This window comes from Peromyscus maniculatus, chromosome 13, assembly GCF_049852395.1.
Source record: "Peromyscus maniculatus bairdii isolate BWxNUB_F1_BW_parent chromosome 13, HU_Pman_BW_mat_3.1, whole genome shotgun sequence".
NCBI lineage: Eukaryota > Metazoa > Chordata > Mammalia > Rodentia > Cricetidae > Peromyscus > Peromyscus maniculatus.
In genome coordinates, this window is record NC_134864.1 from 5,557,529 (window position 1) to 5,574,198 (window position 16,670).

Genomic DNA, 16,670 nt, shown 5'->3' on the forward strand with positions numbered 1-16,670 from the left:
AAAACATAAACCCACAATTTCTTACTCTCATACTTCTGTACCTGACTGGGCTCAGCTGAGTGCTTTTATCTGGAGAGTTCTCATGAAGTTATAGTTGATGGCTGCCAGGGCTGGGTCATCCAAAGCTTCCTTAAGGTTCTTCACTCTCGAGTCTGAGGCCTCAGCTGTCATGGTAACAACTGAGGACCACTGACCAAGCATCCCTCTTCCCTCCTCTCATCAGCTCCAACAGGAGTCTGTCTTGGGCTTCCTTATAGTCAGCTGTGTTACAGGCAGCTTCCTCACAGGCAGATGTGTTAGCATTCTTAGCTACTCCCTCAGCTACATGACCACACATGTGCTGTCCAGTAGCCAAGCAAGAGCCATCCCAGGGCCTTATGTCCCATGTAATTTGTGTGTAGTGTGATCATGCAATCTATGTGCATGCAAAAGTGGTGTAGCTAGGTAAGCCCATATGCGCATGTGCAGGGGAAACCTATAAAAAGCGGGTTCCATCTATCCCTCCTCTCTCCTCTTGCACGACCTTTCCAAAGGCCTAAGCACCCCCTTCTGGTCCCTTCCCCTAACAAACTCTTATACTGGGCTTTATTGTACCACGTGGCTTTTCTCTAACGGTAAACAGCACTGCTTAATGAATAACATTGTGCCACTTAATAACAAGATGGCTTCTTCCAGGATGCACGGGCAGAACTATAAGGCTTCTATCACCAAGCCCCAAGAACTATGCAGCACCATATCTTGTCAGTGATCTAGTGGTAGTCCAGACAGTCCAGGAAAAGACCACCGGGTTGCCATTGGGTGGGGTGGGGTGGGGGCATTTCCTTTAGAATATTTGATTTTCTCCTGGGCTGGGCTGGAGGGGCAAGTTGGGCCCTCCTTGTAGTGAGTGTGGAGATAGTCTCCCTAGAGGTGAAGGAGGGGGAGCCTACCTATACCAGGTGGGTTCTGGGGACTTAACTCAGGTAACCAAGCTTGGCAGGCCCTTTACCTGCTAAGCCTGCTTGACAGTTCAGAAATATATTCTTACAGCTCAAGGCCTGGAAATCACTAGCCAGAGTCAAGGAGCTGATTGTCTTCTGATAGTTCCCCGCCACCCACTTCTTGTCCAGACCATAAAGGCCACTTCTTCTCCTTTCTAAAACAGAGTCCCCTAACTGAGGAAGTGGCTAGAATGGAGAATGGTGAACAGCCTTAACTTTGGGAATTTAAGAAAATGGGAGGAGGGAGGGAGGGGGGAGAGAAGGAGAGGGAGGCTGGAAAAGAGAGGGATTGCGTAGTTGAGAGGGTGTGGTTACTCCACCTAGCAGACTGTGAGCTAGTGGTTTACCTCCAAGGTCTAGGGCAGAGTAAGGCCCTTGACAGATCTCAAAGGTAGACTGCAAGAACTACAGAAGCCCCTCCTTAATCTCTACCTCAAAGTGGACTCTGTAAGGGTGGGGCTAGATTGCTTGAGCCTGCAGGAAAGGACAGTTAAACATTTTCTGAGATCCTATTGTGCTTCACAGGTGCTATGATTTGGATGTGTCCCCAGAGTTCATGTGTTGGGAACTTTATAACCAGTGTGGCAGTGGGAAGAGGACCCTGCCTGCACTGAGTGGGTTGGTGCTGTTATTGAGGGAGTGGACCCTAATAAAGGTGAGTCCACCCTTTCCCTCCCTCTCACAGCTTTCCCTCTACGAGGATCTTTGGCTGTACTACGGTGAGCTCAGAAGACCCTTGGCAGACACTTTCCCTCCATCTTGGATAGTTCAGCCTACAAAATCATAAGCCAAATATGCTGTGGGATATCTATCTGTATGTTGTGAATATGTGTTGCTCTGATTGGTTGATAAATAAAGCTGTATTGACCTATGGCAAGGCAGCTTAGAGGAAGGCAGGAAATACAAGCAGATAGACAGGAAGGAGGAAGGCAGAAGGGAAGAGACACGAGCCAGCCACCTGAGGACATGTAATGGGACACAGGTAAAGCCATGGAACATGTGGTGAAACACAGATTAAATGGGTTAATTTAAGTTATAAGAGTAGCTATCAAGAAGCCTGCCTTAGGTCATGCAATTTGTAATTAATATTAAGCCTCTGAATGATTATTTTATAAGCACCCACGGGACCACAGAGTAGGAGGAACGCAGACCGTGAGGCCTGGGCAGGACCAGAGAAACCTTCTGACAAGACAAATAAATCTCTCTTCATCATCTACTTCCCCACGTATAATGTTCTGTTGGAGAGACAATAGGCTGGGACAACATGCTAGGCCCTTCTGCCCTGGGATGGACTGCCCACACTTTCAGGGGAACCAGGTCTGTACTTCCCCTTAGTTACTGGAGAAGCCGCTTGTCCTATACACTTTGACAAAATTAAGAAAGACGTGAAGGGGGCTGGAGAGATGGCTCAGCAGTTAAGGGCGCTGGCCACTCTTCAGAGGACTGGGGTTCAATTCCCAGCACCCACATGGCAGCTCACAACTGTCTGTAATCACAACTCCAGGAATTCCGACACCTTCACACAGACACACATGCAAGCAAAAACACCAGTGCACATAAAATAATTTTAAAAAAAGAAAGACATGTAGAAATTTCCAAGGACTCTTTAGCTATGGGATGCTTGACAAGAGACTAAGGTATGCACAGGGCTAGAAAATTTCTCTTATTGGAAAGAAGTTTGGGACGAAATGCTGATGAAATATTGCGGTAGAGCAATACTCAGCTCTCATCAGAGAGACTCCTCATTGCAGCAGATGGTACAAAGGGACCCACAGCTGGACAATGTGCAGAGAGTGAGAGGCTTTGGAGCAGACCAAAGAGGATGTCTCTACCATGTCTCCCCCCAAGGCTCAGTGATCTCTGTGGAAGAAGAAAGGGAAAGATTCAAAAGCCAGAGGTTGGGGATGACTCCAGGGAGAAAGTGCTTCCAGGCATAGCAGGGCCCATACACACGAACTCACAGAAACTGATTGCACCCACGAATGCACATCTACCCAGGTTCAAACCAGGCAAACCCCAGCCTGGAGAAGGAGGAGTAGACACAGGGTCCCACCCCTAGCCAGGAAGTTTTATTGATACTTGCTGGGAAAGGAAAAATCATTTTTCTCCAGTGGAGTGTCACAGGAATTTCAAGCACACTTCGGGGCAGGCTGCGTGCTCTAGAGTAGCTAGCTGGGCAACACAAAGAGGACTCCACGCTTTTTTTGTGTGTGTGTGCTTTTTGTTTTGTTTTATTTTGATATTGTTTGTCTTATTTGAATTTCCTCCCCTCCCCCCAGCCCCCCAAATAGTTTGATTTGATTTTTGGTGTATTTTTTTGAGAGAGAGAAAGAACATGAAGTTGGATATGTAAGGAGGTGAAGAGGACCTGGGAGTAGTTGGAGAGGGGAAAGAATATGATCAAAATATATTGTATGAAAAAGATTGTTTTAATTAATTTATTTCCCCAAGACAAAGTTCTCTGTGTATTCCTCGCTGTCCTGGAACTTGCTCTGTAGACCAGACTAGCCTCAAACTCAGAGATCAGCCTACCACTGCCGAGTGCTGGGATTAAAGGCATGTGCTACCACATCCAGCTAAATTAAAATTTAAAAAAATGGTCAGGACTAAGGGCTGGAGAGACATCTCAGTGCTGGGTTCAATTCCCAGCACCCACATGGCAGCTCATAACTGTCTGTATGACCCTCACACAGGCATATATGCAGGCAAAACCTCAATGCACATAAAAATAAATTACTTAAAAAATTGTTTTAAATTTGACTACATAAGTAACCATCATTGGCCTCATCCCTGGAGGAAGCTGTGTCCCGGGTAAGCTTTGTACTTGGGTATTGTCAGATTTCATCCATGTGACAGAACCTGAAACCATCTAAGGAAGATAAGCTTTATTTTCAGATTGGGATTTCAGGCCTAGATGGCACAGAGGTTCCGACAGAGCTGTGGCGCTCACATCACAAGAGCAGGAAGCCAAGTATATACCTGCACTGTCTGGCTTCCTCCTCCTGCGAAACCCTGCTTATTCCATCCAATCCCCCATCTTATTGGACGGTGCCACTCATATTCAAGGCAGGTCTTTATAAAACCCTCATGGACACACTCCTTGTTGTTCTTTGCTAATCTAGGCATCTCTCAATCCAATCAAGCTGACAGTCAAGTTTGTGTGGGGTGGAGGCGGTTACTTCTAGTATATGTGTGCATGTGGTACATGCAGGCACACATGTGTATGGGGTCATACAAAGGCTAGAGGTCAACCTTGGGTGTCTCATTCTCCACCTAATTTTTCGAGACAAGGGCTCTTGGTGACCCTGGAGCTCACACTATGGCAATTCTGGTTGGGAAATGAACTTCAGGATCCACTTGTCTCTTTCTGCTCCTATCCCTAACCCTAGTTCTTGCATTTTAGACACACAGTATATCCAGCTTTTTTGCATAGACTCTAGGGTTCCAAACTCTGACAGATCCTCAAGCTTAAGTGTCAGAACTCGACTGAGTTACTTCCCCTACCCAACAGTCAAGAGTAACTGCCACATTAAACATTCTAATTTGCAAAGCAGATCAACAAATTGCTGTCTCAACTCTGTGTCTTATTAAAGACAAAAATGTCAACTTGACCGCTAAACAAAGAACCATATCTCATGGCCTATGATATTTCATTATTCGTTTGTTGAATCTTCTGCTGCTGCACTTTCTGGCTCTGCCACATGAGAGTGCGGTGTTGGTGAGACACCCTGCAGAGCTATAAATATCTCATGACTCATTTGAACAGCCCGTTTGGAAATGGTGTCCCTTCATTTGCTGTTTAGGAAGAAAAGAAAAGAAAATAGCTTCAACATATGGCATCGACAGTATTTTCTAATATTCTAAGTTATTCTCATTTTCTAATTATAACTTTTAGTTTACAATTTTTAAAAAAATCAGTATCTTACCAGCAAATACTATCGTTTAAAACAGAATTGAACTTACTCAAAATTCATGTGATCTCAGCTTCAGAAACTCCTGAATTTTAGGCAGGGTTAACTCCTCACACCAAGTGCTAGAGAGAAGAACAGCTGGTCAACCTTTGGTCATCACTTGCAAGTGGAAAGGACTGACTTAATGACTGCCATGATGTCTGCCTAGCTCTGGGCTTGCCTGCTGTGGGCGACAGATAAGAAGAAGAACTCAGCATAACCCAGATCGTGCCTGTAACCAGGAAGGAAGAGGCTGTTACTAAAGGAGGAGGCTGGGCGGCCCAACAGAAGACATGTTCTGCAAGTCCCTCCTGGGAACTCCCTGGGCCTCTCTAAATCCACCCTCAAGGAAGACTGGCCTCTCTTCTTGCCACACTGGTTGTTAGGCAGGGGCACCTGCTGGTCCATCAAAGTCCTTTCCTGTGAATTAAGACCGGAGCTCAAAGATGAAGCTCTACTAGGGGAGCCATTGATGCACCATAGGATGGCAGGACTGGGTAACAAAGAGTAGGATGCAGGCCAAGGGGAGGGAAGAAGGAAGTTTAGGTGGAAAAAGATGCCAAGGGCTAAATATGCTGATTATCCTGTATCTAGGTGGCAGGGATTCCTGAGGGCTGGCCACATTCCTGCTTCACAGCACCCCGAATCCAGATGACTGTCTCTTGTTCATATTAAGGTAGCCATATTGTACATATATCTACCACTGGCGATGAGAAGCATTTCAGCACTTTATACTAACTCAACCCAAAACAAATAACTAAGAATTTGTCTTACAGTTAAAGTGGTGAGATTTGACATCAGTCTTCCTGGCTATATCTGAGCTCTGTCACTTACCAAGTACCTCTTTATGCCTTTCTCCTCATCTGTAAAAACGACATATTAATAGTTATTTGGACTACAATGTCGTGAGGGAAAAAAAAAAGTTGGTTTTAGAAAATAGTGCCTGGTGTGCAAAAATCACCCAACAAAATTCATAGTAGGCGAAAGCAAGAGTGATTAAGAGAAATATAATTTCCTTTAAGATTAAAGAAACTGAGATTCCCTTGCCCTGCTAAGAATCACAGTCCCAACTTGTTTGAATTGAAGTGTGGAGGGGGCTGGGAAGATGACTCACTGGTTAAAAGCACTTGCTTCTCTTGCAAACGACCTGGGTTCAGTTCCTAGCACCCACATGATGGCTCACGACTGTAACTTCTGTCTTAGGGGATCCAATGCTGCCTTCTGACCTCCAAGGGCACCAGGCACAAACATGGTGCACATATATACATGCAGGCAAACCACTCATACACATCAAATAAATAAATCTAAAAATTAAAGGAGCAGCTGCACCATGTGAAATCCTTCAGCCAGTGTTCCAGATGCTCGGCTGCCAGCATACAGAGGAGATAACAAGAACCCCTCTAAGGGGGCTGCATATCACCAAGTGCTGATAATGCCATCTTGGCCAGGTTTTAGATATACAATCTGCAAGTCAAGGCACTGTTACACACCTGTCATCCCAGAACTCGAAGGCAGACACATGAGGAATGCAAGTCCTAGGTCAGCCTGAGCTACAGATTGAGACTCTGTCTTAACAGCAACAACAGACAAGTGTGCAGTCTGCCAACAGAATGTGGACATGAGCTTCAAGGGCTCTATGAAGAATTCTTCACAATGAAAATGTCTTGCATTATGCAAGCATCTGTGAAATCAGTAGCACTAAAGGCAACACAAGGAAACAGGGAGTGAAAAAGCCAAGTGTGATGCCTGGAAGGGAGTCCCATTGTTGACATGGAGGCGGGGTGGGGGCCTGTCCTGGTGTGTCCAAAACCCTGTGTAAGTTGGTTTCTTGACAATCATTAGGTTTCCCTAATACCCACCAAAGGTAATACAGTAACACAGTTCCCTGGCCCCATTTGGGGAGAGATATTTTGAGGGAGAGTTGAAAAGAAATGGAAATAAAGATGAAGAATTAAAATACAGAGACTTCCAGACATGGTGGTATATAATTCTAATCCCAGCACTCAGGAGGCAGAGACGGGCAGATCTCTGTGAGTTCGAGGCCAGTCAGTCTGGTCTACAGGGTGAGTTCCAGGACAGCCAGGGCTATACAAAGAAACCCTGTCTTGAAAAACCAAAATTAAATGAATGAATGAATGAATAAATGAATGAATGAATGAGTGAGTGAGTGAATGAATGATAAATAAATAAATAAATAAAATTGAGGTACATGCCACCACTGCCTGGCAGGACTGTGTTTTTTAGAAGAGAGAATAAAAGCGAGAGAAATAAAAGGGAACAGAGCAGTGTGGAAGCTCTAGGAACTTACTGCCATCATGTGTTCTATCCCATACATAATTAGAATCAGGTCTGCTCTAGAGAGCTCCTGGAGGCCAGGACCCACGCTGGGATGTCTTTGTCCTCCTGACGCTGCTCACCCCTAAGGACTGAACTATTTTCATTTGCTGATTAAAGACAAAGGAAATCAAGGCAACAGAAAGAGCAAGGAAAACAGCATCGGAGGTCAAAGATGATCTGGAACTCCTCTGGGTTGGAGGGTAGGTGATGGACCCCACAGATAAGATCAGGTACCAGGGCCATCACCGTCCTGGCATGGCAGTCATTTTTATCTTCATCAGAAGCAGCTGTGGCTACTTGTGAGCATCCTTCAGGACTGGGCCTGTTGGCACCCTCTCGTAGAATGAGGGGGAGGGTGAAGTCCTCAGACCCTCACCAGAGGCTCAGGCACTCCCTCGCACAGCCCCCTGCCAGCTATATGCAGATCTGCCCCAGATGTACATGAACTTGGGAGGTGATACACAGAGTGCATACAGTATGGAAGAGTAACTGGAAGGGATCTTCATTTAGACAGCTATGGGGAAGTAATTCTTATGGGGGCTTTCCAGAAGTCATTGTTTTTGGTAATATAACTGTTTTAGGATCATCTACACTCCTGTATCTCCTCACCCGGGCTCTGTAAAGCAAGCCCCATAAACTCACTGAGTTGGGTCTTGGTGGAATCATCACTGTGGTCTGTCATTGGTACCCTATCTGGCGAGTAGCCACTTGTTCATGTCTGCCTGGGAAAAGTCACCCAACATAGGCTTAGGGTAAGAATCTCCTGGAAGGTCTCAGCAGTGGAAATGACACCACTGAAAATCCACTGTGCAAAAGCAGGTGGTGCTTTGTCTCAGGGAAAGCAGACTTTCCACAAAGTGCCTTGGTAAGTGATGCTCCTTCCACTCCTGTGAGCAAATCTGTGCTGATTATTATGTTGCTTCAAGAGCTGGGAGATATTTCATGTTCTACTTACATCCATTATGAGCAGTCAGAATCCATTTCACACATGCTGCTTCCCAGCAAAGCATGCTGAATCCTGCAGACACTCATTATTTACCAGAACAGAGAAAAATCTCTTTAGATCTGTTATCAGCCACTGGTAGATTCTGACAGCCTCATTTCCTGCTGATTTCTGGTCCATTTGTTATTAATCTCTGGTCCATTTGTTTCCCTTAGAGCCTGTAAATGCACGAAGGCCTCCTCAACACTGCCTGCTGGCTAACTGTCAGGATGCTGCAAATTACTGGCTAATTTGCAGATGAATTACAGATTAGTTAAATTTATTCTCTAGCCCTGTATGGTGGCACATGCCTTTAATCTCAGCACTCAGGAGGTACAGGCAGCCTGATCTCTGTAAATTTGGGGTCAGCTTGCTCAACATAGCAAGTTCCAGGACAGCAGAAATATATATATATAGTGAGACCCTGTTTCTAAAGAAAAAAAAAATATAATAACATTCATTTGCTCAATGCGTTCCAGCAAGCTTTAATGCTAGCTGGACAAGAGACTAGCAGGTAAGTGAGTGGTTAAGAGCACAGCACTGGCATTCAGCTGCCTGTATCTGAATCCAGGTCTAACCAGGCTTCTTCAGGCAAGCACCTTTCTGGGCCTCAGATTCCTCATCTGTAAATAAGGGTGACAATGCTAACCCTAGCTGATGATAGCCGAGTAGTGTTATTATGAGAAATAAATGAGTTCTAATAAGTGAGATGCTCAGAAGACTGCATCGCTCACAGCCCTGCAGAAGTATTCCTGCCCACGCTATTGTCCACAGAGCTGAGCATGCTGCCGAACAGCTGGTTTCATCAATAACTACATGGTCACTTGTCGAACCTTTTTCTAGCATATATAGTACATATATAATGTCTACCAATTAGAAAACGCACAGTAGGTACTGTGGTGGTTTGAATAGGAATGGCCCCCATAGATTCATATATTTGAATGCTTGGTTCTTACTGAGTGTCAATACTTGACAGGGATTAGGTGTGGCCTTGCTGGAGTAGGTGTGGTCTTGTTGGAGGAAGTGTGTCACTGGGGGGTGGGCTTTGGGGTTTTAAATGCTCAAGCCAGGTCTAGTGTCTCTCCTTGCTGCCTGTGGATCAAAATGTAGAACTCTCAGCTCCTCCAGCACCATGTCTGCCTGCATGCTGCCATGCTCCCCACCATGATGATAATAGACTAAACCTCTGAAAGTGTAAGCAAGCCCCATTTAAATGCTTTCCTTTCTAAGAGTTGTGGCCATGGTGTCTCTTTACAGTAATAGAACAGTGACTTAGACAGGTACATAGATAAACAAAGACACCGGATGCTTGGAAAGGCTGAGCTAGGACCAGGAGTACAAATCCAGCTGTAGCCACATAGTGAGTCTGAGGCCAGCCTGGGCTACATGAAACAGAAATGGGGGTGAGGAGAGATACCAGCATTACAAGTATAATGCCTCAAGATAATATTGTTAATATTGTTGTATTCTTCCTTCACTAAACTGTTTGCTGACCACCTACTACTTCAAAACTTTCATGTCTTTGCTGAACAAGTAATAATAAGCAAAAAATACACAGGGCTTTTGTCTCATGGAATTTACAGATGAGTTGGGGAGGTCAGGCCTCCATCAAGTAATGACACAAATAGATGTGAAACTTGAAGTGAATAAATGCTATGAGGAGATGCACACTTGTAAGAAGGAGATCTGGCCTGGTTGTTAAGAACTGTTCTCTGTGAAGAAGTGGCTACTGAGCATTAAATCCAGGAAATCAGAAGGGAGGGGTGTGCCCAGTACTCTGCAGAGGGCAGGAGCACAGTAACAGAAGGAAGGATGGCCCAGGGTGATTCGGGGTGTGCTAGCCAGGGCTGTGATTAGACGAGAGGATGGAGCCAAGCTTACTGCACTTAGTTTAGTATTATCCTTCACCCAACAAGTATCAATAGTGTCTGAGGAGTTAGGAATACTTCTTTTAAACAAGTAAGATCTGTGCCATAATACTGCTTTTGCTATGAGCAATTGACAGCGAATCTACAATAACAGCGAATCTCTTAGGGTTGGAAAAACCATCTCTAACTTTACACTTTATTATTAGCAATGCTATGACAAACATTTTCACATATGGTCACGCGTCAAAATATTATTTGACATACTTCCAAGTGGATGCTGGCTGGGCAAACTAGTAAAAATATCAACACTATTTTAATTATACTCCTGTCAGAATTATCATGGTTAGTTGTCAAGATCTGATGCCATGGTCTTTTGCAGTTGACGTTGGAGATATTCCTGGTGATTTTCAGGACCTGTTTCTTCATTTCCTTCCCTGTAGGAGGAAATCGCCTACATCTCTGATTCCCCTGGATCCTTTCAATGCCTCCAGAGTGATGGGTAATGGAGTGTCCTTACTACAGTTCTAGAAACTGACTGTCCTCAGCTCCATGTTTGTTCTGTTCCAAAGATTTCTTACCTGTCTATGAAGGATCGTATTAGAAGATTCTCTGACATTCCTTCCCCCTCTGGGACCTCTGACTTCATGTGATTCCATTATTTTTTAAATTACATTGTATTTACTTCTTGTATGTGCACATGCATGTGTGTTGTGCATGTGTGTGTGCATGGGTGTCCATATGTGTATGTATGGTAAGAAGACAACTGGCAGGAGTCAATTATCTCCTTCCACTGTGTGGGTCCTGGGAGTTGAACTCAGGTCATCAGGCTTGGCAACAGTTGCCCTTACCTACGGAGACATTTTATTGGCCCCGTTACAACTTTACTAACATGTTAAAGGCAATGTATTCACTAGTCTGTTCAAGGCAATGATGTTCAGATACTTCTACTTTGACCCAAGTTTTCTGTTCTATTGAACTGGTCAACCAAAGCCATCTTTTCAAGAATCTGGGCATCATCAGTTTCTCCCATCCAAATTCTACTAATATTAGATTGCCTTATGAGACTCCTAAGAGTCTAATAATGGACACAGACACTGATTCACTATTCACATTTTTTTTTTTTTTTTTTTTTTTTTTTTTGGTTTTTCGAGACAGGGTTTCTCTGTGTAGCTTTGCGTCACATTTTTTATTAGCTCTTGTTTTCATCCATCCCCTTCTCCGGTGGTGGTGGGGGTGTTTTTAAGGTCAGTGGTTCTGGGCACAGAGACACGTGACTGTATATAGTCTCAGATACTCTAGAAACAGATACAAGAATTTTGGGTAGAAGGCAGCCTGAGGAGAGAATCTGGGAGAAGGGGGTCCTAGAAGACAGCTTAATCCCTGCTCCCAACTTTGTACAGCTTGAGAAAATTGTGAAACCATGGCACAACTTTATAAATAAAACTTCAATTTGCTTTCTTTTTAGTTTTCCTAGACAGGGTTTCTCTGTGTAGTTCTGGATGTCCTGGAACTCACTCTGTAAACCAGACTGGCCTCCTACTCACAGAGATTTGCCTGCCTCTGCCTCCTGAGTGCTGGGATTAAAGGCGTGCGCCATCACCACCTGGTTAAACTTCAATGTTCTTTTTTTTTTTTTTTTTAAGATTTATTATTATGTATACAGCATGTATGACTGCAGGCCAGAAGAGGGCACTAGATCTCGTTACAGATGGTTGTGAGCCACCATGTGGTTGCTGGGAATTGAACTCAGGACCTCTGGAAGAGCAGTCAGTGCTCTTAACCTCTGAGCCATCAATGTTCTTAACAGAGAGCCAAGAGATCACTTCTGGGAGCTTGAACAGTCTCAAAAAGGAGCTAGATATGAAACAACTGTCTTAGGTTTTTATTTTTTGGTTTATTGAGACAGGTAGCCTTGAGTGTCCTGGAACTCACCATGTAGACCAGGTGGGTCTTAAACTCACAATGACCCACCTGCCTCTGCCTCCCGAGTGTGCCATCAAGCCCAGCCTTTAGTTTGTTTGCTAATCAAGAAAACGCTGCACACACTTGCCTACAAGCCAGTCTTATGGCGACATTTTCTCAGTGGAGGTTCCCTCTTCCCAGATTGTGTCAGGTTAAAAGAAAACAAAACACACAATTAGCACAGCTCAAGAGAGCAATAGCAGTAATTTGGTATGTGTCTCCTAATGAGCAAAATTCTCCATGTGTTTAAATGTCCTTGAGCTTGCATATATCTCTCCCAGCTAATCAAAAACCAAGGCTCCAGGGTGTTTTCTTATGTATGTATGTACATGCATGTATGCATTCACAAAGGATCTGCACTCCTCCAGCTCCTACCTTGTGGGCTTTTCTAGGAAAATCAGAAGAAATACCCTAAAAGGGTAAACTAGTCCTCCACGAGGGAAAAGGGATGGGAGGGGAAAAGGGACGCCTTACTCCATGAATTATGCTACCCACCTCCTTTTCATAAAATGGCAATCAAGTCCTCAACCGAGACACCTTTGGAACGACCCACTCCCCTCTCTCTTGAGCGTGTTTGCTTTGCTAAACTACTGCTTAAACTGTGCCTCTCAGATGATTTCTTTCCTTTGAGAGCATAGGAACCGAGAGACTGGAAGGATGGTTTGAGCCCAGGGGCTTGAGACGACCCTAGGTGGCACACGCCACGCATGCGCTTTCAAAAGTCGGTTGCCTGCCCCACATGGCAGCGGCTGGACAGCTGGACGTCGGGTAGGCCTTGGAGGGACGGTCGTCTATTATAGGATAGCCTTGCCAGGCAGCTGAGACATAATTACATTGTACAGCTTCTCACAAGCCTTTTAAGTGCCATCACCGTTCCTATCCTACAGGTTAGAAGACTAAATGCTTAGGGAGGCCGCCACTCAACGTACTCAACATTAGGTTCCTAGGAGGGCAGCGGCCCCCACTTCTGGGCTGAAATGAGGAAAAAGGAGACGGACCAAGAGAGAAAACATCAATATAAATAAATATTTATGTAAATAAGTAAATATATGAGTATCAAAGAAAACAGACACCAGCCGACCAAACTTCCCCGTTCCTGTCTCCTTCTGCGCAGCCAGGGCGCCCCACCGCGGCAGCTGCTCATCACCGACGCTTCCGGCTCCGAGACTGCGTCATTTGAGAGCGTCCCGCGACGTCTCCGGCCGCGAGCTTGCGCGGGGCCTACGACGTCTGGCGAGGAGGCGGGCCTTCCGGCCTTCTCTACAATCATTTCCTGAGGGGAACCGGAAGATCATCCCGGATAGCCTCCGGGGTCCCCGCTGAGTGGCGGTGAGCTTCCGGCGCCGGTTCCCGTGCGCCCGCCGCTGTCCGCACGCTGCAGCCCGCAGTCCCCAGCGTCGGCGCGGATCGGCGGCCTTGGGGCGCCGGGGCAGCGTGCGGCATGTCGTCGGGCCTGCGCGCCGCAGGCTTCCCCCGCTGGAAGCGCCACATCGCGGAGGAGCTGAGGCGCCGGGACCGGCTGCAGAGGCAGGCGTTCGAAGAGATCATCCTGCAGTGTGAGCCGCGCACGCGGGCCCGGGGCGGGGAGTGGAGCGGCGCGGCAGCGGGAACCCCGGGCCGGGCTCCGGCGCCGCCCGCGCGCAGGGCGGCCTCGGCGGGGACCTTGGGCCCTCACACCCAAGCTTTCAGCGCTTTCCTTCCTTTTTTGACTTAAACCTCGGGTGGGATCGTGGAGGGTTCCCCTTCCACTTCCTTTCCGCAGGCATCGCTTGTGGTTGTAAATCTCGACAACCCACTTGGTGCTGATGCACTTAGGTAGTTAGGCCCCCGAAACATCCTGTTTAGGTGATCAAGTTCGAGACACACATTGACTTGAAGCAGTGACTTGAGAGGTTAGCGTTCTCTTCGGAGTGCTGTGGAACGAGTGGCCTTTGATTTCTCAGGCTTCTCCATATTTTTTGTGCACATTTTGACTCTTATGGTTTGTCCCTTGGTTGGATCATAGCCTTTGCTATTACTGAAAGTCTTAGGTGAGGAAGAAGTGGTTTTCTTCGCCTCTTTTTACGACTTTAAGGATCAAAAGTATCTTTTGTAAGGCACGTCTCACGAGCACTTTCGTGCTTCGTGTTCTCAATTTTGCCAGTCTGACATTTGAGCGAAGAAATCGCCACTCTTCGGTCCTAAGGTCCCATCTGCTTCAAATCAGTGGTTTCTAAGCTTGCCTGCACATTAGAATCATATGGGGATCTTTTGAAAAATATTTGAAAATCAAAGACACCTCCGACTAATTAAGCCAGTATAAATGGCAGAACATAATTATCAGTTGTAATGCTTCCTAAAGGGTTTTGATTTGCACACAAGTTTGAGCACTTTGTTAAATAATTGGCATGTATTATTTCATCTTAAATTAACATCTTTCGAGTTGCCGTGTAGATTAATGGCGGGGCTGGGATTCGGTTTTAGACACTTAACTTTTGCCTTTGCTCTTGTTGGATCTCCTGAAATGGCCCTTCTCCTTCACTGCACTTAGCCTCTTTAAAAGGTGAGGAGAAAGAGGGTGCTGTGTCTCTGCAGTATTGAGCCCTGGTGCTCTGGGAGAGCAGCGGCTATTTTTCTCTAGCACAGAAAGCCGTTTCCCTGACACATTTCATGGATTCAGTTCTTTACGGAGCTGGAGGGATGGCTCAGTGGTTAAGAGCACTGGCTGCTCTTCCAGAGGACCTGGGCTCAAGTCCCAGCTCTCATGGTAGCTCACAACTGTTTGTAAGCTCAGTCCCAGGGGATTCGATGCCTTCCTCTGGCTTCCATGGGCACCAGGCATAAATGCAGCTCACAGATATATACATTCAGGCAAAAACCTATACACATAAAATAAATAAAAGGGTTTTTTTTTTGTTTGTTTGTTTCTTTTTTTTTTTTTTTTTTGGTTTTTCGAGACAGGGTTTCTCTGTGTAGCTTTGCGCCTTTCCTGGAACTCACTTGGTAGCCCAGGCTGGCCTCGAACTCACAAAGATCCGCCTGGCTCTGCCTCCCGAGTGCTGGGATTAAAGGCGTGCGCCACCACCGCCCGGCATGGCACCAGATTTTAAACCCCTCTTTTTATCATGCTAGCCAAGGAACCACCTCTTCCTAAAGTTCAGCAAACGTAGGAAAACGTTTCCTGGACTTCCATTTTCAAGGAGAAGTGGGATGGCCATTGCGTTTGTGGCCATCGTGTCTGGCCTTGGTTGTTTTGATCTGTAGCTATCCTCCTCCGAAGTTCTACCAAGTTCCCATGGTCAGTTTCCTGTTCTGCTTGGTGAGGTTGGAAATTAGAAGGTGGCCCTTTATTTTTTGAGACTGGGTCTCTGTAACCCAGACTAGCCTCCAACCCAGATCCTCTTTAGGCCGACAGAGTGCTGAGGTGAGAGGCATTGCCCCGACTCAGAGCTGTCCTTTGACGTGCTAGCTGTGTCTCCTGTTTGTCCCCTACCACAAGAAAATTTTCAGATTGCCAAGTGAGAAATGGTTTTCTTTTGGCAATGTTTTGGCCTCCAGCCCAGAGACTTCAGCGTGCTAGACTAGTATCCCGGGAGAGAGTCTCAGACTTCATCCTCGCCTCTCAGTTGTGTTCTGCATCGCTCTGCATTAGTGGACTGACCATGTTTCCTTTCTGTTAATTTGCTTTTCGTTATGGGACTGTAGGCTTTGACCTTTTGTGGAAGGGTCACCCCATTTCTGCCCCTTGGGAGCCCCTCAGTCAGACCTTATTGGACTGTGCCTTTTGTTCCCACCTATATCTTTCAAGCCCTGTCTGGTCTTTTGAATTTCATTACTGTTTACTGTCTCATGGGCAGAAAGAACTTGTTTTATTGCCAAAGTTTTTCCTACGGTGTTCTGACACAAACCTCCATCCAATTGTGTGAGCAAGAAGCCTCACAGTGGACTTGACATTTTTCTAATTCAGGTTTTTTCATGTTGCTGCCTGCTTTTACAGTTTCTTATTTCATCATTGCCAGTAAGAAGTCTAAATATTTCAACTCATACCTTTAATCCCAGCACTCGGGAGGCAGAGGCAGGTGGAGTTTGAAAACAGCCTAGTCTACAAAGCAAGTTCCAGAACAGCCAGGGCTACACAGGGAAGCCCTGTCTCAAAAAAACCAGCAAGTAAATAAATAAAGTCTAAATATTTCTTCCTTTTTTCCCCTGTGTTGGGCTCTAACCTTCCTTTCCAACCCACTAGACTTTCTGCTTTTCCCAGTACCCTGATCTAAAAATTATTTAAATTCATCAATACAGTTAAGTTCTGTAATACCCAGCATTTCATTTTGCTGTGATGCATAGTATTTTGTTCCTACTCCTAAGCAGAAAACAATAACCTTGGAGATGGGAAACAATTATATTTGTCTCTGTAGGGGTCATCCTTGCAGGTGTATGTCCGTGGTGTCTGTAGTTGGGCTTCACGTGCTTAGGCCAAGAAGCATCTGAGGAGTTGAGTTCCCAAATTGTTACAATATGTAACCAAGCCTGCTGCAAACACAGTCTGCCACCTAATAATGATGGCACGTGCCCAGGACATCTGGTACTTTTTTGGTCCCAAGCTTTATATGCA

General features: G+C 45.8%; 1 protein-coding gene and 2 long non-coding RNA genes across 9 annotated transcripts in view; 2 read left to right on the forward strand and 1 right to left on the reverse strand.

Moving 5' to 3' along the window:
- Positions 1-4,543: 4,543 nt before the first annotated feature.
- LOC143268257 (uncharacterized) lies at positions 4,544-5,818 on the reverse strand. Of its 2 annotated transcripts, XR_013043959.1 has the most exons (3): positions 5,765-5,818; positions 4,944-5,013; positions 4,544-4,775 (listed from the first exon to the last, which is right to left on the reverse strand). It is a non-coding gene; the product is annotated as an uncharacterized LOC143268257 (long non-coding RNA). The 2 variants fall into 2 exon arrangements; XR_013043958.1 differs by lacking the exon at positions 5,765-5,818 and having other exon boundaries at positions 4,944-5,083.
- A 1,512-nt stretch (positions 5,819-7,330) lies between these two features.
- LOC143268258 (uncharacterized) lies at positions 7,331-13,125 on the forward strand. Its single transcript, XR_013043961.1, has 2 exons — positions 7,331-7,467; positions 12,967-13,125. It is a non-coding gene; the product is annotated as an uncharacterized LOC143268258 (long non-coding RNA).
- Positions 13,126-13,334: 209 nt separating this feature from the next.
- Atg16l1 (autophagy related 16 like 1) overlaps positions 13,335-16,670 on the forward strand; it is a 32,713-nt gene continuing 29,377 nt past the window's right edge. For 3 of the 6 annotated variants that reach the window (XM_006984235.4, XM_006984236.4, XM_006984237.4), the window contains exon 1: positions 13,357-13,635. In XM_006984235.4, coding sequence (XP_006984297.1) covers positions 13,521-13,635 — 115 coding nt within the window. In that variant the 5' untranslated portion in view covers positions 13,357-13,520. Of the gene's footprint in view, positions 13,636-16,670 lie in introns of all 6 variants that reach the window. The other 3 variants (XM_076549527.1, XM_076549526.1, XM_016002745.3) reach the window with 3 other exon arrangements.